A 23,027-nucleotide genomic window follows, 5' to 3' on the forward strand; every position below is an offset into this window, starting at 1 on the left:
GTGTGTGTGCCATGTGCACAGGAGAAAAAAATACGGACAATTAATCGCTATTGTATAGAGTGGTAACGCAAGACATGCTTAGTATTATCTTATAGCTTGTATTATTTTATAAATAAATGTACAGAATCTATTCCCTACGATTATTACATATATTTACAAGAATATTACCTCATACTTCTAAACATTCTCATTAAGGTTCATGTTTTCCCGCCGCAACTATTTTGAATTATGATGACAGAAGCGAGGAAATTCATACTAAAAATTGCTACAGATAACGAAATAAAAAGATATATCTATGGAACGGCATTTCACTTTTACTTCATCATACTTTGCAAGGACTGTCAGTGTGTATTTTCTCGTTCCTGACGTCATTAATAAAGAGATCTGCGGCGAAGAAGCAGGAACTTAAAATAAAAAATTTTTACATCCTATTGTATAATAAATAATAATCACTTTAGAGAATTATTATGCTCTGGTTCGTTTAATATATACAATATAACGAATAGGTTGCTTTCAATGAGCAAGCGACAGTTAATTTTTATATGAAAGTTCAAGCAAGACTAAGTTCATCGGCGATTCGTCTAATAATTCGTCTTATATTTCTTAATCTCCACCATGATATGGTGGATATTCGTGAGTTGCGTGCGCGCGTTCGGCGGCAAGATCTTATGAAGACGATGATAGTACTGTACCAACTGCGTCATCGCACGTTGCACCAGTATGCCGCCTAGTACGAGACTGGGAAACGAGCGCAACACTTCCCGGTATATCTCCTCCAACGCTCGTTTCCAATTGTTCGTGAAGGATTGTACAAGAGCTAGCGCTTTTCCCTCCTGCCGTTTCAAGTCGTCGGTCTGACCCTTTTCCAGCAAGACCTCGGACTCCTTTAGCAACTGAATTATACCGCCAAAGTGCGGGCTCAACACCTCTTCGACGAACTCGACGGAACACGTGTTCAACTGCTCGCGGAAGCTCTCCGCTTCCTTCGAAGGATCTTGCGTTCTCTCCTACGATCCATACACACCTTCTATCAAGAAAGTTACGTACATATACTTTATATATGAAATAAAATTTGCCTTACCATTAATACACCAAGCACCAGATCGCAATTGTTGATGTGAAATACTAATTGCTGCGTTCTGCTTGGAAAAATAGCCGCCATTTTGAACAAGAAGCACTGCACAGCTTCCCTCAGTTCTGCTAATAACTGAGTTGCCCCTTCGCAAGGAAATCCTTCGACTATACTTACCATTGCAGCGCTGAACTCTGCATATCTCCTAGTAATCTAGAAATTTGCGATTTCACAGAATCATGAGTTGCATAAATATATTACATTGCTGTATATGATGCTATATATAACAACATTATGAATAATAATATATAGACACTTACATAATGCGGACCAGTTTCCTTGTTGAATTTTATCGGGTCGCACATTTGTATACTCTTGATATTTAATTGAAACACATATACGAATCTAAAATGTGAATATAAATTTTCAAATCCTAACATACCATAACATTGCAGCATTTTAAAGCAATTATTGTTACGATTATTTTTGTATTGTAAATAGGTTTAAATACCTAGGCCAAATTATAGCTGTCAAAGTTTCCCAGTGTTTATCCAATGCTGGTACTGCTCTCTTATGACACGTTAATTGATAACGCATCACTAAATGCCAGCAAAGGAACAGGGCAATTGTATCGTAACAGTCGTCAACAAACGACTGCAAGTTCTTAATCATGAGATTCAACGTTTTCCCCATGACCTGTCGAGAAAATTTAGTTTAAATCTATATATCTGGTCAATCGAAAAGTTTTGTAGAATACAATCACTATCCAGTTTGGCACTGAAAAAAACTGAATCAACATTTTTAGCTAACTTAATATCTTATGAATCAAACAGATCATTGTATATTATTAACTTACCTGATTAAAAATATCCAATGCCTGCATATTACGGACTTTGAAAAACTCAGTGAGGAATAGATATTCTCGGCAGGCGTTGTCAACCAAAGCATATTGTTCACTTCTAAACAAAGCTTCATAATGATACTGTAAATCACAGTATTAATTATGCGATATGCTTTTTAGGAAAAATTATATAAATATTACAGTCACAAATATATCTACATATTTATGTAGTAAGTAGTATGTAAGTATATTTATATACTTACTCGCATCTTAGAAGCAGTGTGTGGAACAATTATGGGTGCTTCTAATTGCGAAGACAAAACTTCACCCCTTGTGTCTATAGAAAAGACAGTACCTTTATGTTTTAATGTTGTTTTATGAAACATGCTTTTACCTGCTGTATCTTCAACTCCCATTAAATCATCTTTCGAAGCTTTCTCCTCAAACTTATAAAAATAAACAGTGTAATATTATTTCATTTTATTTAAATAATACTGATTTTTTTGTCTTCTGCTCTTACCTGCAATTTTATTAATCTTGACGAATAAGACTTAAAGTACGAGTAGTATATTTTGCTCATGGTATCAATGTATTCTCCACAGATTTCCTCTGCCACATTTCTTTCATTTGCCATAATAAACTCAAAAAAGAATTTATATTTCAACATATTGTTCTGTGGCACTTGATAATTCGTCATTGGCTTCCTGAACTTATAAATTTGCTCCAGCAGGTAAGTTCTAATTTTTGCCATTGCTTTCACCTTCAGTTTCTCTAATATATCCTTTACATCAAAACATGACTTTGCTTCTTTAAAACTTTGTTCTTTCACAAAGTTAATTTTATGATTGAGAGTTTGCAGCTGAATTAAAAATTCCTTCTCAGTCACAGGACAATCCATAATGCCTCTATCCACAGAAATTCAATGCATATTTCTATAAATGTCTAAATAACATTTTCTTGTTAAATATTTGAAAATATTCCTTACGCAATTAGAGTTTCTGATACAGTCATGTCCTCAATAAACTGACTAAGTGGACCACGTATTAGCTGTCTATTAGACAGCTGCTGACTCATAGTAACAGATTTACGTTGCAAGGAAAGTATTTCTGAACTAATACTACCTAGATCTGACTGAAAATTCATCAACATTGACTCCATTTTCTGTAAATAAAATATAGCTTTCTTCAGAAATTTGTTTCCCTGACAAATTTTTGCTCATTAATGATGTTCCTTTATTATATAAGTCATACATTACATTTTCATTTTTAACGTAAATTGAAATTCAAACCAAGAGACTCTTGTAAAATAACATGTAATAGATAATATATAATAAATTAATAGCAAAAAATTAACCTCCAAAATATTGTCACAAGCGGCGATCTGATTGTGCAAGCTAGCTATATTTTGACTCTCCTTAATATAATCTTGGATTGATTTGTTCTCGACTTCTTTCAGCTCCTTTTCGATTTGCCTAGAATATTGACGCAAATCGGTGCCAGTTTTGAGAACCTCCTGGACGACATCGTCACCGAGATCTTGAGGCAGTTGCTCTTCGTTATTGTCGAAAATATCAATTTCAGCCATTCTCGAATATTTCATAAATTTATGCGTTAATCAAATAATATATTATTGCATCGAAGAAGCACAATCACTGTGTCTTGAAGTAAACAGAATTAATTTCTAATTGTCAAATTTCTCCATACAACCGCTCGCATAAATGCAAGGACAGGAAGGTTAGGTCATGTCAATTAGACAAGGACAGACAATCGATCACCGTCCTTGTCTCTCCTTAACTTTTGACACTTCGCAATGACACTTCTGTATATTGGTCTGTTCTTTTTAGCTGCACTACTGAACTGGTGCAATAAGTTAAAGTGAGAAAAAATATAGTTGTCTCATTTTAACTTATTGCACTAGTTCCGCAGTGTAGCTAAAAAGAACAGACTATATGTGTTTCGGATTGCAATTTTAGTATTATTTTAACTTCGAATTATTAACTTAAGGAATGCCAACGTGTGTATATATTTAAAATAAAAATTATTCTAAATTTTCCCACATCTTGCAATTTTAAGAGACATACATATATACATATTTGGCCTGTTTTCTGTATTAATAACTTTGGTATTAATAACTTTTGGTATTCATAGTCGAATCTTATAATTAAGATCGTCTAAGAAGTCTGTTTTCAGGGAACATAAAAAGAAATAGATGTACATCTAGGAGTTAGTGAAAGGGAGAGAAGAAGAGAATAAGTGCAAGTTAGTGCAGCCAGTTCAGCAATAGAAAACAAACTTAAGTTTATTTTCAGATGCTGTACAAATTACTTGATTGGCTACGAGATATCTGAAAGTGAACTTAAGATGATCTTAAATATAATGGCCATTCTATGACTGCGTTCCGATATTCACTGCCAGTACTGAAAATATATACTTTATGTCACATATATTATAGATTTTCAATACTGGCAGTGAATATCGGAACGCAGCCTATAATAAGCTATTAGTCATACACATAAGAAAATAAACCAATCAAAATCCTCCAATCTATAAATGAAGAATTCCAATTGGTTTATTTTCTTATGTTTTATAACTAATAGCTTATTGTAGAATGGCCATAAGACTACTGGCCTTTGATATCTTCCGATACCTTTTTCCCGTTATTCCATATCTGTTACCATTCTTATGCTTATTTCGAGCTGTTTCATATTTCGGCCACGATATTCCTAAGAGGACGCTAGAGGATCCCGAGCCTTTCCCTGTCGCGCGGTCCGTTCATCGGTGGTGCGACAAAGAGAGAGCGATTGATCGTCTGTACTTGTCTAATTTACTATCTCTTGTAGGGAAGTAGAGTGAACAAGAACCGTGCACGCTTTGCCGTTACCGTCAGGACGGATGTAGTGTGCACAGATTTTCTTAGGGGACGCGACAGAATCCAAAAGCGTTTCAGGTTTCTCTCTGCCACTATAAGTATAGAACAAGTAAGGCATACTGTCAGTCATATAAAAAAAGAATATAAGAGATAGATATAAGGCTAGAATTAATTATTCAACAATTGTGATTATCAATATTTACGTATCAATTGAATATTACTAATATTCTAACAGTGGATATGGAAGACTATAGCGTAGAATTAGATCCAGAAACTGAACTTTACTGCACGTTGTATTTATTCGTTGATGTGACGAATATCATCGAAATATATGAAAAAATCATCAATGGCAAACTTTCTTGTTGCATAACGAAAGCTTCTCTCATAGTAGACGCTTTACAAGCGGTAGTAGCTACCAATAAAGCCGCTCTGAATGCTAAGCGAAATCGTTTAACCACTAAAAGTGTGTACACAGAGATACTATTTTGCTTGTCAATGACGAAAAATATATCACGCTCTCTGAGTGCGTTTGGTATCAGTGATAATGACAAGAATATCGTAGTGATATTAATACACAAGCTTGACGAAAAACAAACAATGTCAGCAGATGTCTTGTGTAGTATCAAAGGCGAGAGGATATCTATTTCCAGGATACAAGAGTTCACCGATGTAAATCTTGTGAAAAAGACTTACAAAATCAACGAAGATGAATTGTGTATTTCTGATCTGACTGGCGCTGTAGTATCAAGAATCAGTTGCAAAGACTTTATGTTAATAAAATGAGATTAAGAAACAAAGTAAGAAGTTATCTAATAACCCACTTAAGAACAAATCTTTTGCTATTAAGATGAGAAATTTTATTTGATATATATATGTATATATATAGTTGAAGTGCATATAGAATATATAACATATATTGACAAATAACTTATATACTTACATTTCCTTCTTATTGTCATGTTTTCATTCATGATTGCTTTTTTCTTGAATTTTCTTGAAATCATGTATTATAATATACGTGAATTCTACATATACTGGAGAATAATAATTAACTAACCTATCTTTCAAAAAAATATCGATACATTGTAAAAGTTATGTAGTTACATAAATATATATGATTAAAATATCTTGATTAAATTCTTGAATCTGTATTAAAACATATCTCTCATCATTTCCTCATCATATTCGTCAAGATCATCTCTGCAAACATAAAATTTACAGTAAATGTTCAATTTGAATTTAGAATTTAATTTGTATCTCAAAACTTCACACGCTTCATTGGGATTAAGGTCTAGATATCAGCTAGTTTAAATGGTGCAAGCTGGCTGCAAATAAAAAAGATATGTTAAGGAATAAAGCTAAGTGAAGGTGAGGGCAAGATAAAGAGGAGGCTAGTATATGTCAATCGGAGGATATAGTTTTGTCTTTTTCGTTTTTATTCACTCATAAATAAGGCCAAAGATGCGTAGAAAACAATTGGTATATCCGCAGGGACACAGTACATGTCAGATCCTGCAGAAGCAAAGTAGTAGATTTAAAGACAGCACCCCTTTTTTTATAAACGCACGCGTTGGATTTGTTGTTGACACTCTTGGCGTACACAGGTTTGTATTATGAGTACCTTGGTAAGTTGCACATCTCGCAAGTTGCTAAATCTGCAGCATTAAGAAAAGTGCAGTGGGAGCAGGTCCAGAGAGCTTGAGGTCGATCTGCAGGTGGACTCGCTGCCATAGGTTCTGTACCAACACCTGTTCCTCCTCCATTACCCTCTACAACTGCAGAAGATGACGTTCTCGAGTTACTGCCCAAAGATACTTGCGGTGAACGTGAGGTGGAGGATGCGGATATTAATTGCTCCACTGTTGCCCAATGTTCTGAATGTGCCCATTTCATTGCTTTCTGTTTATCCTTATTGCGAATAGCTTCAAGCAAAGGCAACATGTAGTCCTATAAAATGGAGGAATATGATGATAATACATGTACAAAGTATATAAATAGATAACAAGAGTAAATAATAATAACAATTTGATACCTTCATAGGATACATATCCATGGTGGCAATGAAGAGCAGCAAATGAAAATCAGAAGTTGCTTCCAAGAATTGATCTGCATTAAACTGTTGCATATAAGTGCACAACGCACTAAACTCTTGAACTTGTCCATCAATTTGCCTTAAATAAAAAAGCCTTAGTATAATTGCAACAACTATTGAACACATACACAGTATAATATACTTATAATTAACAACTTATTGTTCCATCTGTCCAGTTAAAAAAAAAATATTAATATATAAAACATAAAACTAAAAGTTATTAAACTTTTAACTTTTAATTTAATTTTTAATTAATTAACTAATTGTTACCCAAAGCTGGGACCATTATACCTGTTTTCGACTGGAAATGGAGTGATTTTGTCATCCGTGAAGAAAGTAAATTGAGGAGTAAGCGGTGTGGATGCAGGTACATCCACTAGCAGATATTCTACTGGTAAAGGTCTCGCTAATCTCGACACCTCGTTCCCATATGTGTCCTTTTCCTAAAAATAAATCTATGCTATATATATACACGCACATACATATATACATATGTGTGTGAATTTTCTGTTTCCCTTTCAAAATTCGCTCAATGTTTTAATCAATTTTATATGATCGCACTGTACATCATATAACTATTCCCTTCATTCATGTCGCATTGCAATACGAAATATGCGCCATCGACGATGTTTCGTCCTGCGCACATGATAAACATCGAGCCGCGCGCAGCGGTAAGGGTGACAACGATGACGACACAACGACGAGGAAGGAGAACACTTGGCGGGGGGATTCACTGGAAGAGATATACCTATATGGGATGTTGAGGGATGAAGACAAATGGATGGAGCGAGACGAAAAGGGATCGGATACAAAGGGAAGAGGACAGAAACAACAGATGCTGTAAGCGACTAGCACGCCCCGCAGTGTGTCGGTCGGTCGGTCGTCGCCATGCTAGTGGATAGTTTAGTGAACCAAACATCATGATGTGGCAAAACGTTCGAACGAGCTGACGGCTCGTAGTAGCCACGCCGTGTTTGAGTCGGCGCGCCGCGTCGGTAATGTTATTGCTACACTAACTCATTACGTTCAATAAACATGCATAAACACGTACGCGGAAAATATAAAAAAATATATGTACACACACATATATATATATATATAAAGCGAGCAAATATACTAGTAGATTTACATGAATAAAGAAAGAAAAATAAAATTCAGCATACGCGACTCCATGGCAAAAAGATTGCAACGAACACGATAATTGCGACGACTAAGGCGATAAAAACAAGGACGACAACGACGACGACGACGACGACGACGACAACGACGACGACGACGACGACGACGACGACGACGACGGCGACACGACGACGACACGACAACAAAAATTGTATTAGTAGTGATGGTTGCTCGATGCGAGCGGAATCGCGCAATGCTCCGGCTCAATGTAAATTAAAGTCGCCGCCAAATTGCACGTTGGTTGAACGAACGTCGGCTAGTGGACATCGTCGTGGCATGCATCGCGAATGATGGCAAGTGCCAACGATCTGCCTCTATAACGCGGCAAGGAAACGATCGTGAAACACGTATATACGGTATGGTAGCGTTTACAGATCACCTATTGTTGGGGGAGAACGGTGGGGGAGTGCGAAAAAGACGTCGGAGCGTCTGCCAATGTGTATGTGTGTGTGTGTGTGTGTGTGTTATGTGTCGCTTACACATGCATGAGAATGTCTGTATAGATGTGACAAAAAGGACAAAGTCGACGTGCGAGAGCGAGCGAAAGGGAGAGAGAGGGTAGCGGGAGCGCGAGCGAGAGAGAATGAGCAGTAATGCGCGCGCGTCAAGAGACAGAGGGAGAGCGAGACGTTCCCGCGGAATCCGTTCCGTCCGACACGCAGTAGTCCACGAGCGGTTTTCGACCTGAATGTTGGCGCGCGTCACGAATCGCGACGGACACGGCGTAGCTATCGCGTGTAGCAGGTAAGCAGGCGCGATAATGAATTCCATACATCACGCGTACACTGGACTGCCGCTCATTATCACGGCGTTGCACTTTGCGTACGAGCAGCACCGGAGCATCAACGATATCGCGAACAAGTGCCGCGACACCCGATGCTTTTTACCTCCTCTCTACCTTTATCCTCCTGGAGGACATGGTCCTCCCCACCCCCACCATTTTCTGCTCGGTGCGCGCGAAAGAGGCATCGTGTGTGTAACGAATGGCGAATGCTCCCCGAGGCGTCGCTGCTCCGAACTCCCCTGCGATGGTTTTGGCGGGATTTCCGACGCATGCGCGCGAGTGCGTATACGTCGCGAATATCATTCTTTATCTTCGATCTTTCGCGACGGGGCTCTTCTCGAAGCACTCCGTTGCATAATGACGTTATCTATCGCGACGCGATATCATGACGGATGAATATTGAATCGACTACGTAACCTAACCTAACCTGACCCAACCTCGACTCTAACCTAACCTAGGTTAGCCTAACCTAACCTAACCTAACCTAACCCAATCTAACGGGGATCTCGCTCGTGCATGCACGCACGCAAGCAAGCATACGCACGAGGTCGGATCGGTCCCTGGAATATGGCGAACGCGCCAACGAAGCTGCAAATTCGCGTCCGATAAATCCGGGGACGTCGCGGCACTAACACACTCGTGTACACATACGCGTCCGTAAAAACCGGTATACCGACGCTGTAAGAACTACCTGTACACAGAAAATCTGCATCAGTCACCTGCGATAACAGGAAGTGACGCTTACTATTCTTACGTGGATCACAGGTCAGTTTTTTTTTATCCGCGTTATATCGCGCTTATTTGCATTTAGTTTTGTATCTAGAGCGAGAGGAAAGCGTATATCCAAAAAAATTTGACTGAAGAAGAAAAGAGAAAAGTCGCGAGGGAATGTACAGATACAGTGAGAGAGAGAGAGAGAGAGTGTGTGTGTGTGTGTGTATGTGTGTGTGTGAGAGAGAGTGTGCGCGCGCGCGTGCAGTTAGAAGGAACGAACCTTATGTCACGCGTGACGTCAAAGGGTTAAGAAGTGCGAGCGCGTCGTCTCCACGGACGAGTTCATGTATGTGACGCTTTCCCGCCTTTTCACGACTCGGCCAGCCAGCCGCGGTCTCCGTCGTTCGCGGCAGGAATCGAACGGCTGTGCGGCGAATGTTTACCGTCGTCACGTGTATGTATTGCGCGTATCGATTCTCCCGTTTCCCGAATCGCAGTTCTCGCATCGACGCGAAAGCGAGCGAGCCAGTCAGTTAATCGCGACGACGCGCCTGATAAACGCGATAAACAATACTCGCGACGACGAGACGGCGAGGGGCGATGATGGTGTTGCCGCGCGGGACACGTTTATCAACGAGGAAACTTAAACGATGACTTGATGACGCACAGAGTGCGATATGGGTCAAGGAATCGCACGGGCCGACGCGGACTTGAAATCGGGCAAGTCCACAGTGGTAGCGGAATGACAGACGAGTCTACGGCGGTCGACTCGACTCGGCGGCGGCGACGGCGGCGGCGCATGGATTGTAGTAATTGCAACAAATACTAGAGAAAGATTTCCGGAGGAATGCTACCGTAGTAGTACGCGCGCCGTGTGCCGTGCGGATGTGTGTGCGTTTGTGACGTACGCGCGCGAGAGGGAAAGAGAAAGAGGCGGACAGTATTGTGTATTCCGAACGACGTTTTGTTTACATAACGAGAGATGATGATTCGACCTTTGAGAGCTATTCGCGCGAGCGACACATAAGATTCCGTGAGTGAATCGACCGTCCAGTCCACTACACACGGCAATGGTGATTGCGAACGGTGTGAACGTTCGTTCGACTCGTTCTCGAAAACATGGCAACTATAAGAGATCCTCCTTGTTTTGTCGTGTATAGCATGAGGCATAGATCTTGCACGCTTCGATCATTCATGTCGCATATCATCTTATCATTCACGTGCCGCTCGGAGGAAAAGGAGGAGGAGGAGGAGCGAGCAGGCGTTACGTGTAACTCACAGAACGCAAGTCGCATGAGGATTTTAGAGGTTAAGCTGCGTAGGCGCTATGGGACCGAAACGCCATCGCTCACGTCAGAGCACGAGACTGGCGTTACCTGCGTTCACGATTCGTAAGATTATACCCGAATTATCCAGCCCGGATAAATTCAACGAAACGATGAATGGGACTGATGTACGATCATTCCGTTGCGACGAGTGACACAAAACTGTCGGACGGAAGTCGCGCGCGCCACGACTTGAGCTGCGAAACGAACGATCATGTTTCTCGCGTAAAGATGTGCCCGTGTCTCTCGATAAAATTCAGAACTATCATCCGTTCTCCGAAGAGCATTCCTCTTCCTGCAAAGGACACACGATAGCTTGTTCTCTTGTTGGTACTCATCTCGGCTTTCTTGTTGCATGCTAATGCTGGGACTTCAATTTAACGAAATCGCGATCGTGCGCGAATTGACACACACATACACACACACACACACGTTATCGCGATGTCCACACTTGTAAATATATTTACATTCAACATCGACAATCACGATTACGACACCGGGTAACCCCGCGTTGCTGGAAATTGTATGTTCGCATTTCGTCGATATTCTTCGTGAGAAAACTCGCTGCTTCTCGTCTTTGCGTTGTCGTTCCCTCGCGCGATATAACACGCACATGTGCGAAGTCGCGAGAGAAAGAGAGCGAAAGGAACAAAGATATGCACGCTTGTTATGCTTCCAGATGCTGGATCCGAGCGTGTTAACGGACCTGGAGGAGCTGACGCTTTGCAGTTACTGCAAGCAGAAGTACAATGACGCGGAGCAATGTCCCAAGTATCTCAGCTGTAAGCATTACTTCTGCCTGCGCTGCATCGAGAGCAAACTATTCACAGAAAAAGCAACGAGACGCGAGGTGTTGTGCGCGCATTGCTGGAAGACGATGGACCTGGGTGACAAGGAGCCGGATGCTCTGCCGACTCACTCTCCTCTACTTGCCCTCGCTAACAATCTGTCCCACCTCAAACTCACGACGAACAACGCGCCCGGCAAGCCCGGTGATAAGGAGAGAAAGGTAGTGTGATCTGTTGGTCGATCACTCGAATCGCGAGATCTTTTGCCTGTGCCTTTGAATATTTATAATGTTGTTCAACATCCGATGTTGAAACATAGCTTGCTATGTGAGAGCACGACTGTCTGCTTCAAGCGCGGCCGTTTTTGTCGAGTAATCGCAAGTACATGACTGACCAAACACACGATTGCGAGTTTTGATTAAGCTACCAATCCGATTCATTTGAATTTAATATGCGCGTCTCTATTGCCAAGTTACTTATATGACTGTAAGAAGTTGAAATGGTGAATCGAGCCGATGAAAATAGCAATGACACGATTCGAAAATTGTAAATCAATTCCACGTTTGTCCCGCAGTCTATTCTTACTTGGTTCCCTGGCGAACGGTACATCAGTTTCACGTGTGATTATGCTCAATTAGTCGCGAACGAGATTATTCGAGAGTGCGACGCGATCGCTATGGCGCGATATATGATGGGTGCAACAAATTCCCGTCGATGCCGAGAGGAATGGGAGAAGAGTATCCGTTGAAGAGTAAAGCAATACGCGACAGAGAGAGACGTGCGTTACAAACGCGAAGCCATAGCAAAGCGGAATTGTTCTAATAGTAATAGGATGATGTTGTAAGAGCGCTGTCATTCTTTCCTCCCGCCACGTGCGGACGGCTTTCTTTGAAATATGATTTCTCTGTCGTGCCTTTTGTCTCTTGTTGTACATTGCGTTATGAAAAATTCCCTCTTAACCGGAGTGTGCTGAACGTTCGTGCGAGAAAACGTATGGAAGAGATTCGTCACACCTCTTAATATTTTGTCACAAGAGATTGTAAATCTCGCACTTAAGAGTCGACGTATCTAGCGGTCGCTGATGGACAAATTAACATTTTTCGCAGAGTGAAAACTGTCATACGCACGGGATGCCGTTGGCATTGTGGTGCGCAACATGTTGCACGGCGCTCTGTAGGGCGTGTGCGACTCCGCAGGAGCACCCGGGTCATCAAATCAAGTCGCAAACCGATGCCAAAGAACAGCTCATATCTGACGTAAGTCTCTCGTTTCGCGCTTTCTAGTAGTTTTCTCGAGTCAGGACTGACTCGGCGAAACTGACCTCGACTGAGAGAACCGTGAGCATCGGTGCGAATCCGGCGTAAACAAGGTGAAAAATGCGTGACTTTGCTCGTTTGTGCAGGTACAACTGGAGTTAGTCGCCGTAGGTAAACTGTCGACGGAGATTCAAAGACTGGCTATGCAGCAACGCGAATTTCTTATCAAGGTGCTGGAAGCGTGCGTCACGCTGAAGACACATGTGGAGACAGATCTGCAAAATGGTTGGAGCCACTTCCCCGAGATAACGGATGCGCGCGAAACCTTGGGCAAGACTAAGGCCGGCCTGCAGATGAGCGAGACACCGGGCGACGTGTATAGTCTGCATACGCAACTTGTGCTTGAGAAACAGAGGTTACAGTCCAAGTATCAAGAGATGATGCTACAATGCCAGCTAGACGATCTAATCGGGAATTCCGGCGTGATCTTCGACTTCGCGCTGCTGAAGCAGGCATTAGCTGGCATTCATACCGGAGATCCGATAGTCTCTCAAGGAATGGTGGGCAATAGCGGTGGCGGTCGATTGCAGAATCATCTGGCGGCTTCACAGAATCCGATATTATTTCTCGCGAATTATTGTATGTCGCAACTGTACACGCGTCATGTTGTCAGTAAGCAACAACAGCAGCAGCAGCAGCAGCAGCATCACATGCAGAATGGTACGATCGAATATCATTCGACTATTATGCCGCAACAGCAAGCACCACCGGGCTCCGTTCATATCCATCAAGGCCCACCACCGCCCCCACCGCCGGTCCAAACAGGCCCGCCGCAGCAACTTCTCATTCCACCCGGATCACCGTCCGTCAAACCCGTACCAACCGCGGCATCCAACGCTATGCTACATCCACAGCAGCAACAGTCGACATTCATGACCGATACGGTCGGTAGCAGCAGTAGTGGCGGTCTGGTAACCGTACATTCGTCCCCTCAAGCACCGTCAAGTGGAATAACGGCGGCGAGTCTACGCGGCCCTACGAATCCGTATCCTCTGTACTACTTCAATATCCAAGTGAACGGCTCGCCGCATGGTCGCATCGTGATCGAGGTGAGACCGGACGCGGCGCCAAAAATGTCGAAGAACTTCAGTGTGCTATCGACAGGAGATGTTGGTTACAGCTACGAAGGCTGCACAATATTCCAATGTTGGGAGGGTGAGTCCGTGATCACGGGCGACTTTGAACAGAACAATGGCCGTGGCGGACGTAGCATATTCGATGAGGGCTACTTCATGCCGGATGACACCAAATTTCCAGCGGTGAGGGGCGCGGTGGGGATGCGACGTACGCAGAAGCGACACGATAACCTAGGTATGGTTGGCTCGCAGTTTCGTATAATACTGCAAGAGATGCGCGGCTTCACCGGCATTTTCGGTCACGTGGTCGAGGGACTGGAGTTAGTGGAGAAGATATCTACGTTCGGCGACCAGACCGGCAAGCCTACTAAGAATATTCTAATCACGAAGTGCGGTAAATTGTAACAATTACGCACGACGCGGTTATCGCGCGGTTGTTGACGTATCGTATACAGTTTCAGGGGGTTTCAGAATGTTGATTAATACCCCGTATATAAACCAGCCGTATAACGTTTTCCCGTTGTCAGAAGATAGAAGAGAAGGAAGTCGCGACGGTATGCCCGAAATATGCGACCGTGCGCGCGTGCGTTCGGCTATAAAAAAAAAATATGTAAGGGAAATATTGAAAAAGAGAGGGAAGAATCGCGTATATGTAATTGTCTAACGACGGGAGACAATTATTATTATTTTATTATTAAACATCGCCGTAGATGTCCGCTCCGGAGGTACCGTCGCGGTGATCATTAGCTCTACGAATCCTCGAACGCTCTGTACGAGCCACGCAACTTAATTAACTGTTAACAATAGTGTCTAAAAAGAGATGTCGAATCTATATTTTTAAAACGTGGGCGCGTGTGAGAGAAGATATAAAAAAAAAGAAGAAATAAAGATCCATATTTTGCTATTGACCGGGAATCTGACAAGATTCTGTATTTAAACAATAACGACGATATGATCGACAAAACACACATACGTACCTCAGAGATCGATCGTGATATCGATTACGACTTCTAGCTGATATGACGATTTGTTTTTTTAGAAAGAGAAAGGTCCGACATTTATTTTGGCTATCGACGTTATTCCGCTATTACTATATATCGTTATTTATAGTTGATAAAGCGTGTCGCGCGTACCGGGACGAGATAGATAGAATGAGAATTCGCTGTGCGACTCCACAGTATAGTTCTCCATCTGCGGGCGCAGCTGATATTTTAGGGCGTAGATAGATGAATAAACAACAAGAGGCAACACGAGTAGACATGGAATTTAAGTATAGTAAAAAAAAAAGTCGAGAAACGAGCTAACTGTATACGCGTGTACAGACCAGACATACAGACACATATATGTGAGCGCACGCGCATGCACGCACACAGTATCCGGTTCCATTCGTATATCGATGAATAACGCACGTTGAATATATCGACTCTTGTGATTCTCTCGTGGATGACAAACAGGTACATACGCACGCGTGCGCGCACCTTTGCAACTTTGTCTAAAAGTCGTGTCTCACAATTCCGTATACGCAGGCCTCGTTTAGAATATTTAGCTAAAAAGACGACAAAAAACGGCGATACGTAGCTAATATAAAAAAAAGTTAATCTACGTATAAAGCACCTGTCGACATAGGTCACGCGCGTTCTTCCGTTCCAGGATTGCGAGAAAAGGAATCAAAAGGGGAAAAAGAGAAACAAAAAGGAACATTCGTAACTCGCGCGCGCGCGTTTCGCGAGGAAGAATTCCAGCGCTCGCTCGAATACGCGAGCCGTTCTCTTTTTGTTCTTTTGCGTCCAAAATAGCGAACTGACGTGAATTAATTGTATTTAAGATTAGATCTCAGTATGCAAATATATGCAAGGCCTAATTATTACTACTACACTACTGTTACTACTATTACTACTATTGCATAGACCATAAGCCTCGTCATCGTCTATTTGAGAAACGAACGAAAGGAAAAAAAAAAACTAAAATATACAAATATACATGTATATGTGTGTATGTATGTGCACGTATGCGCACGTATATACAAAATAATCGTACACATATATGTACACGCGACACACACACACACACACACACACACACACACACACACACACACACACACACACACACACACAGTGTTCTATTTTAATGAAAATAGAGTTGTATATCCCAAAGAACACTTGATATCAAAGTGTTTTCCGAAATGCGACTATCGAAAAATATCTCGGAATAAATGTTATTATGGCTAAAAAATTTTTTTTTCAAAGTCAACTTTTCTTTTAATGGATTTATAACCTTTTTTTTTATGTAAATTGATTCCACTCGTTATATTCTATGTATAAAAGTATGTACGTATTTTACGTACATGTACGTAATTATTCTATTTGTCAGCATAAAATATAAAATATGTCGTAAAATACTTAATTTTTAATTAACTCAATGTTTTTACATACAGAACGACGAAAAGTCAATAAATGCGTAAAAACGTTAATTTTAAACATGCACTATATATGTGTGCAAACATTAGTAGCGTCTATATTTCTTTCTTATAATTCTGCATATAAAGATATTAAAATCGAAAGATCGAAAAATGGATAGTTATATGGTGGCAAAAAATAACTTATGTTTTGTATTGTAAATATAAGATATAAATGAAATATTTCGGGATGCATTCATTGTTCGATTATTGTTTTTTAATAATTTTATATTTTGCAGGATAATGAATAAAATCTCTCTCGATTTTTGAAAAAGGAACATGTAAAATTTTTAAATATTAAAATTGCTTTGAAATGGTTAAAACAACATTTCATCACGGTAATATTACCACCATGTATTCATCTTGGATTGAATTTAAATCTGAAACATTTTTCGATAGCCCAAAAACGTTTTGAGATATTCAATTGTATTAATCGAAATGAAACACCGTGTAAATACATATGTATATGCGCGCGTACTCATGCACGCACGCACGCACGCACATACGCACGCATGCACGCACTCACTCACTCACTCACTCACTCACTCACTCACTCACTCACTCACTCACTCACTCACTCACTCACTCACTCACTCACTCGCTCGCTCGCTCGCTCGCTCGCTCACTCACTCACTCACTCACTCACTCACTCACTCACACACACACACACACACACACACACACACACACACACATATGTAAATATATATATATACGTATATATATATTTACATATAAATGGATCATTCCTCGATGCTGTATATCAAAGTATTATGATATGATGTAACTATTCGTCTGAACTCCTCGTATAAAAGTCCTAAGCGTCGTTGTGTATTATATCTATTACGCGCGCACAACACACTCGTTCTAGCGTTAAGAGTAAATCTCACGAAACTTGCACGCGAGTGTATTTCCACACATGTACAAAGGCACACCGGTCATGCGTTTACCGTTATGTATGGCAAAATTGCACGCTCTCGTGGATGCCTTCTTGAAGAAAGCCTCATTTGATGTTGAACTTGAAAGTTTTAACACTTGTTGGTGATTAGCTGATAAATGGGGATTAGAGGGAAAAATGCGTCTTTCCTGAGCGGCATCGCGCGCGGTTCTTTGCGACATCGTAATGATGATATGTGGAAAGCGTCACATTTTCTTTACATGATATAACTCTCCTGTACGTGTACTATCTTAAGTACATGACGACCGGAAGGGTTGTGTTCCAATGAACGAATGAGCGAATATAAACGAGTGAATGAATGAACTCTTTCGTTTCGAGAGAGAAAGAAAAATGAGACTTCGATAAATTTAACCATAGTGCATAAAATCGAATCATGTAAATGCAATCATGAGAAAAAAATACAGATTTATCGAAACGAGCGAAATTACAGGCCTACCTGTACACACACAACACACGCGCGCGCGCACACACGCACACACACACACAGCACACACACACACACACACAGCGAGAGAGAGAGAGAGAGAGAGAGAGAGAGAGAGAGAGAGAGAGAGAGAGAGAGAGAGAGGAGAGAGAGAGAGAGGAGAGAGAGAGAGAGAGAGAGAGAGAGAGAGAGAGAGAGAGAGAGAGAGAGAGAGAGAGAGAGAGAGAGAGAGAGAGAGAGAGAGAGAGAGAGAGAGAGAGAGAGAGAGAGAGAGGATATCTATGTGCGCGTGTATGTACATATAAACTATATATATTTTTATGAACGTGATGAGGTAACAACACATAGCTTGTAATATCGATTCTAACGACCGACAGTTTACCTTGCCTCTCGCGTGCGATTAAAACGATTAAGAACGGCTTTAAACACTTAGATAAGTTTTTTCCTTGCCTTTCTATCTCGCCGTTGTTTTTCTCTCATGCCTTCCTTCTTATTTCGTCTCCCTCCCTGTTCCTCGCGTTTTTTTCACTTATTTTGAATTTAAGGCGGAAACACGATCATTGAAAACACAAAAATTATGACTATTTTTTCTTTTTTTTCAGGCCTCGCGGCAATCACACACTCCACAGAGTCGTGTCATTAAAATGATTTTATTTCATTATACATGTACGAAATGTACGTTCATTACCCCGACTTAAGTGTACTTTTAATCAATTGATCTTGTGTTATTATAAAATATTTTCCTCTCATGAAAGTATAATAATTTGTATGTAATCTTATTTTATACCTACACACCTGTGTGATGTATTTCCAATAAGTATTAAAATAGACATATGAAAAACTTTAGCTCTTAACTGTTAATGACGGAAATATCCGCAAAAAGAAAAGTATATGCCATCGTGACTTTCTATCACCTTTAATGTCATTCTCTGATTTCGTGTCCGTAATTTCGTAATTTTATTATTTTCCTCCCCGTGGATATTTCCGTCATTGATAGCTAAGGGGTTAAAAGGAACTTAATGGAAACAATGTAACGGGACATGAAGCAAAAAAAAGTGAGATTGATATACTTGAACTTACCTTATAGAAGACATCCGGGACGTATTGTTTATCGGTCGACTCAATTACGTAGCCTAACTCCGGTGCGTCTTTCGTAGGAACCAAACAGCCATCTCGTACCAATGCCATACACTGATTAGATACTTGATAACCTTCCATATGAACTTGATTCTTATCATCACCTGTAATGGCAGAGGAGAAACTTATTTTATATGACTATAACTCATTGGAAACATGAATGTCCGTTAGATCCATTTCAAAAATTTTCATCTGTCCTATGTATGCACTCACATTAATGTAGAAAAAAGAGAAACGACGAACACACCTTTGAATGACGAATTAATCTAATATTTTCAAAGAGTGTTTCCAACAATGTGTACAAAATGAAGTAAGATTTAACTCACCCGTAACGCAAACGGTTACAAATTTCGAACCGAAATAACCATTAGGCGAGAAACGGCAGGGATTTGGGTATTGGTTTTGGAAGTATCCAGCCATAATGCACTCTTGAGCAGATAGAAAGTGACTCTCTATATTACGAACGTGTTTGACCTGCTCGAATAAAACTTATGGTGGTTAATCCGCTATGCGTGATCCATTATACAAATAAAAAAAAAAAGAAACTAGTATAAAATTACCGTTCCTTTCTTGACATCGTCGGCTATGAGGTCAGTAAAAATCCATCCAACTCGCCATAGATTAAGCATGCGGCCTAACTCTTCGACCAAAGCTTCTCTCTCATCCGGTAGAAGTCTTATCGTGTCCTTTGTACTTTCCTAATGTATCAACGCATCGGTCAATAGAGTTCAATATTAACAAACCGCGGAAATTTATGAGATTTCACAACAACTTTTTTTCTTCTACATAGTTAACATTGTGATGCGTAAAGATAATTCAATCGTCTTGCCGATGTCACACACACACACACACACACACACACACACACACACACACACACACACACACGCGCGCGCGCGCGCGCGCGCGCCCACACACACACATATATACATACATACACGCGCGCGCAATCGTGAAATCTTACAAATTTCCGCAATAAATTTAACGAAAAATGAACGTTCATAGATCTTTTGGGGATTAACGCGATGTTACATACCTGCGGTGGCTCGTATATAGCCGCAATGACAGCTCGAACTCCCAGCGGGACATCTGAATGTACTTCGTATCTACCGTACAGATAACCGATACGTTGGAGGCCCGTGCCGCGCCAGTAATTGAGAAAACGCTCCACTAAACTAGCGTTCTCGAACATGACATTATCCACGTGGCGATAAGTCTGGCGATTGAGCGTAATCGAGGGTGGTTGGCACTTGCTGCAAATACCTCGTGGCCACGGCGGATGGTCTTTGCAGCCAGTCTTTACACGGCAGCTTATATCATCTAATTGTATAAATTTGCCCCTGGCAACAAATATATTGATATACAGTTGAGTGTTTTTCGTCATGTCTCAATATAATTTAATATGATAAATCAAATATAATTATATGATAGATATATGATTTTAACGTAAAAGTTTACCGAAAATCAATATTAACACATTGCCAGCTAATATTGCGCTACGCAGAATGTCATGTACAGTTGGCAAAATTTCGTTAATATCGAAAGGTATTATTTTGCTTGCAAAAGTATTAATAAAACATATAATATGATACATAAAAATTTAACAACATATTTCGAACGCATAATTTTACCCGATCAGTTCAACATTAATCTGCAGAAAGTATATTTTTACGTTATTGATTGTCAACATGTGTTAACATGTCCTATTTTGAACTTACTATGGGCATTTCTTCTTGACAAGAGGATGCACAAAGATTTCTTGGATAAAAGTTTTAGATTTTAGATATAGTTCTTCCTAATTCTTCATCGCGCAACTCCCGATTGATGATGTTAGAAGAAAATACACGCTAAAAATTCTTGTAAAATATGTTGAAATAAAAATATATATCCATAAAATGATATTCAATTGATTGAGCAGATCTGTACAATAATTCCACCTTCCTTTTAATAATACCCTTTCTCTTTGTCCTAATAATTAATAAAATGATATAACAAGCAACCCTTCTTCAACCTATCTCCTCTTATGATTCTATCACATTAATTTCAGTTATTTATTAATTATTAGAGCAAAAGGAAAATATTTGCACTATTTTATAAATCTGCTCAATCACAATTGCATCATTTTGTATCTAATATATCTATTTATTTCAACGTTACAAGAATTTTTTGGGATCTTTCTTGCTTCGGCTATTATAGTTCAAGATGACCACATGAACGAGGAAACAAAAACCTCAATGAGGGCATCATATAATATATGCGTTTGGTTTTATGATTTTTTTCACGCTCGGTTCTATTTATATATGCGTAAAATTATAATAAACATTTTCTGGTACGAAATAGAACGTACCTATCAACTCCGGCAGTGAGCTTCCTGAGATATGAGTGAAAGGACAGATGCTTGATATTCTGTTCTTTTAAGTAAATTTCGTCGAAAGGTTCCAAAGGTGAACAATGTACGCAGCATCCTCTTGCTCCGTGTCGACAACTGTAAAACAGCGAATTTCTCTTTGTTTTACCTTGATACTATTTATAAATCTTTTGGCAATACTTACAGCTTCTCATCACGTTTACGTTGGATTTTACCATCAAGCTTCCACAATTGTTCGTCGACATCGTTCTCAACTATATTTGGCAGAGATCGTGAGAGGCCGGATGTACGATTTGTACTTCCTGTGGTATCCATTGGTCCTGGTTCTGTATTATTTTAAATATATAAAATAGCTTATAATATCAAATCTAATCTTTTGAATATTAAGAAGATTGCACACATATAATTATCACTTTGTGATAATTTTATCATATTATCTTTAATCGTAGCAATATCTTTGTTACTTTCGCTTATAATATGAAAGTCATTTGTGAATAACGTCTTATCTTAATATTTTTGGTTATCTCATGCAATACTCTTAATTATCTAATTATATAAATAATTAATACCTATGGAAATAACAGAAGCACTGCTGGTTGATGGAGTACTCCATAACTGCGTACCATTAACTGGCACAAGATAAAGCATATCTCCATGACAAAGACCAATCCCTGATACTGTTTTACTTTTAGTAGATATAAGTGGATCCTTATGATTTCGTTGCTTACACAGATTAAATCCAAAACTACTCAAATTGAAAGCTTCATATACCTAGATTAAAAATAAACAGGATGAATTTTGTTCTATTCATAAAGACTGTCATAAAAGAAATTGAAATATACTTTTTCATAAAGACGGGTAAGTGTATCAGAAGCTTGCACTTCTATACGTTTTGTTCCCTCTGATGACTGCACACGCAGAGTCTGTAAATAGATAAACACAAAATGACCTAACAAATACATATTTATTTAACAGAAACGATTATCCAAACATTAGTAACAAGATAAAGTCGTTTGTTACAAAACATATAATATATTGTAAGTATATGCTATATTTATTTTATTCACTTACACATAAAATATACTCAAAAACATGAAAATAGTTCAATAATTTTCATACAAAAAGATTTTTACACTAAATACAATGCCAATAATAATCCCAGACATTTAATTAAATATATCAGTATTAATGGGTGACTTTTGATTAAATGGAATGAGTTTTGATTTCTCAAAATTTCTGTAACAGTTACATAATTAATTATGCATCCAAGGAAGTGTCAAGTCACGAAAGTAGAATGCTACAAAAAAGCGCGTATTCTGACGTCAGTTCGTACGCTGCCGCTCATAGTTATCGAAAATACAGATAATAGACGCGTAAGGGGAGACGCATAGAGAGCAGATAACATTACGCGGAGATCCGAACATTAGTCCCCGTTTGCGGTTCTCGGTGGGTCTGGGAATTTTTTCAGTACACGTTAGAATATAACGCGCGTAACCGCGATCCGCTCGCGCAGTATATATACATCGCGATGAAAAGCCGCGATCGAGCGTTCATGATTCAACCCGTCCATCGTCCGCTGTGCCATTGTATGTTCACTTACAAATTGCCTGGGTTTTGACATTTTGCC

The 23,027-nt window shown here is 40.0% G+C and overlaps 4 protein-coding genes across 13 annotated transcripts; 2 read left to right on the top strand and 2 right to left on the bottom strand.

Moving 5' to 3' along the window:
- Positions 1-77: 77 nt before the first annotated feature.
- On the bottom strand, positions 78-3,678 carry Vps52 (vacuolar protein sorting 52). Its single transcript, XM_011153288.3, has 9 exons — positions 3,267-3,678; positions 2,899-3,074; positions 2,434-2,818; positions 2,177-2,359; positions 1,929-2,054; positions 1,584-1,768; positions 1,393-1,477; positions 1,082-1,285; positions 78-1,007 (listed from the first exon to the last, which is right to left on the bottom strand). Exons 1-9 carry the CDS (start codon positions 3,510-3,512, stop codon positions 582-584), a joined length of 2,016 nt encoding a protein of 671 aa, XP_011151590.2. The 5' UTR covers positions 3,513-3,678; the 3' UTR covers positions 78-581.
- A 901-nt stretch (positions 3,679-4,579) lies between these two features.
- LOC105190521 (EKC/KEOPS complex subunit TPRKB) lies at positions 4,580-5,926 on the top strand. The gene is made up of 2 exons (XM_025307725.1): positions 4,580-4,890; positions 5,017-5,926. Coding segments are annotated over exons 1-2 (549 nt in total). The 5' UTR covers positions 4,580-4,889; the 3' UTR covers positions 5,565-5,926.
- Positions 5,927-6,196: 270 nt separating this feature from the next.
- Npl4 (nuclear protein localization 4) lies at positions 6,197-23,021 on the bottom strand. Of its 2 annotated transcripts, XM_011153304.3 has the most exons (13): positions 23,001-23,021; positions 22,243-22,323; positions 21,970-22,171; positions 21,585-21,726; positions 21,380-21,517; positions 20,069-20,372; positions 19,593-19,730; positions 19,359-19,506; positions 18,976-19,136; positions 7,165-7,316; positions 6,814-6,952; positions 6,403-6,728; positions 6,197-6,293 (listed from the first exon to the last, which is right to left on the bottom strand). In XM_011153304.3, exons 1-13 carry the CDS (start codon positions 23,019-23,021, stop codon positions 6,287-6,289), a joined length of 1,959 nt encoding a protein of 652 aa, XP_011151606.1. In that variant the 3' UTR covers positions 6,197-6,286. The 2 variants fall into 2 exon arrangements, with proteins under 2 accessions (XP_011151606.1, XP_019700336.1); XM_019844777.2 differs by lacking the exon at positions 6,197-6,293 and having other exon boundaries at positions 6,300-6,728.
- Positions 7,440-16,016, top strand: LOC105190523 (uncharacterized). Of its 9 annotated transcripts, none has more exons than XM_011153296.1 (4): positions 7,440-7,713; positions 11,555-11,884; positions 12,770-12,919; positions 13,066-16,016. In XM_011153296.1, the coding sequence occupies exons 1-4, from the start codon at positions 7,651-7,653 to the stop codon at positions 14,458-14,460; spliced, it is 1,938 nt and encodes a 645-aa protein (XP_011151598.1). In that variant the 5' UTR covers positions 7,440-7,650; the 3' UTR covers positions 14,461-16,016. The 9 variants fall into 9 exon arrangements, with proteins under 9 accessions (XP_011151598.1, XP_011151601.1, XP_011151602.1 ...); XM_011153299.2 differs by lacking the exon at positions 7,440-7,713 and adding an exon at positions 7,760-7,868; XM_011153300.3 differs by lacking the exon at positions 7,440-7,713 and adding an exon at positions 8,178-8,408.
- Positions 23,022-23,027: the final 6 nt, after the last annotated feature.

The sequence above is a fragment of the Harpegnathos saltator genome, unplaced genomic scaffold (assembly GCF_003227715.2).
Source record: "Harpegnathos saltator strain DR-91 unplaced genomic scaffold, Hsal_v8.6 scaffold93, whole genome shotgun sequence".
NCBI classification, from domain to species: domain Eukaryota; kingdom Metazoa; phylum Arthropoda; class Insecta; order Hymenoptera; family Formicidae; genus Harpegnathos; species Harpegnathos saltator.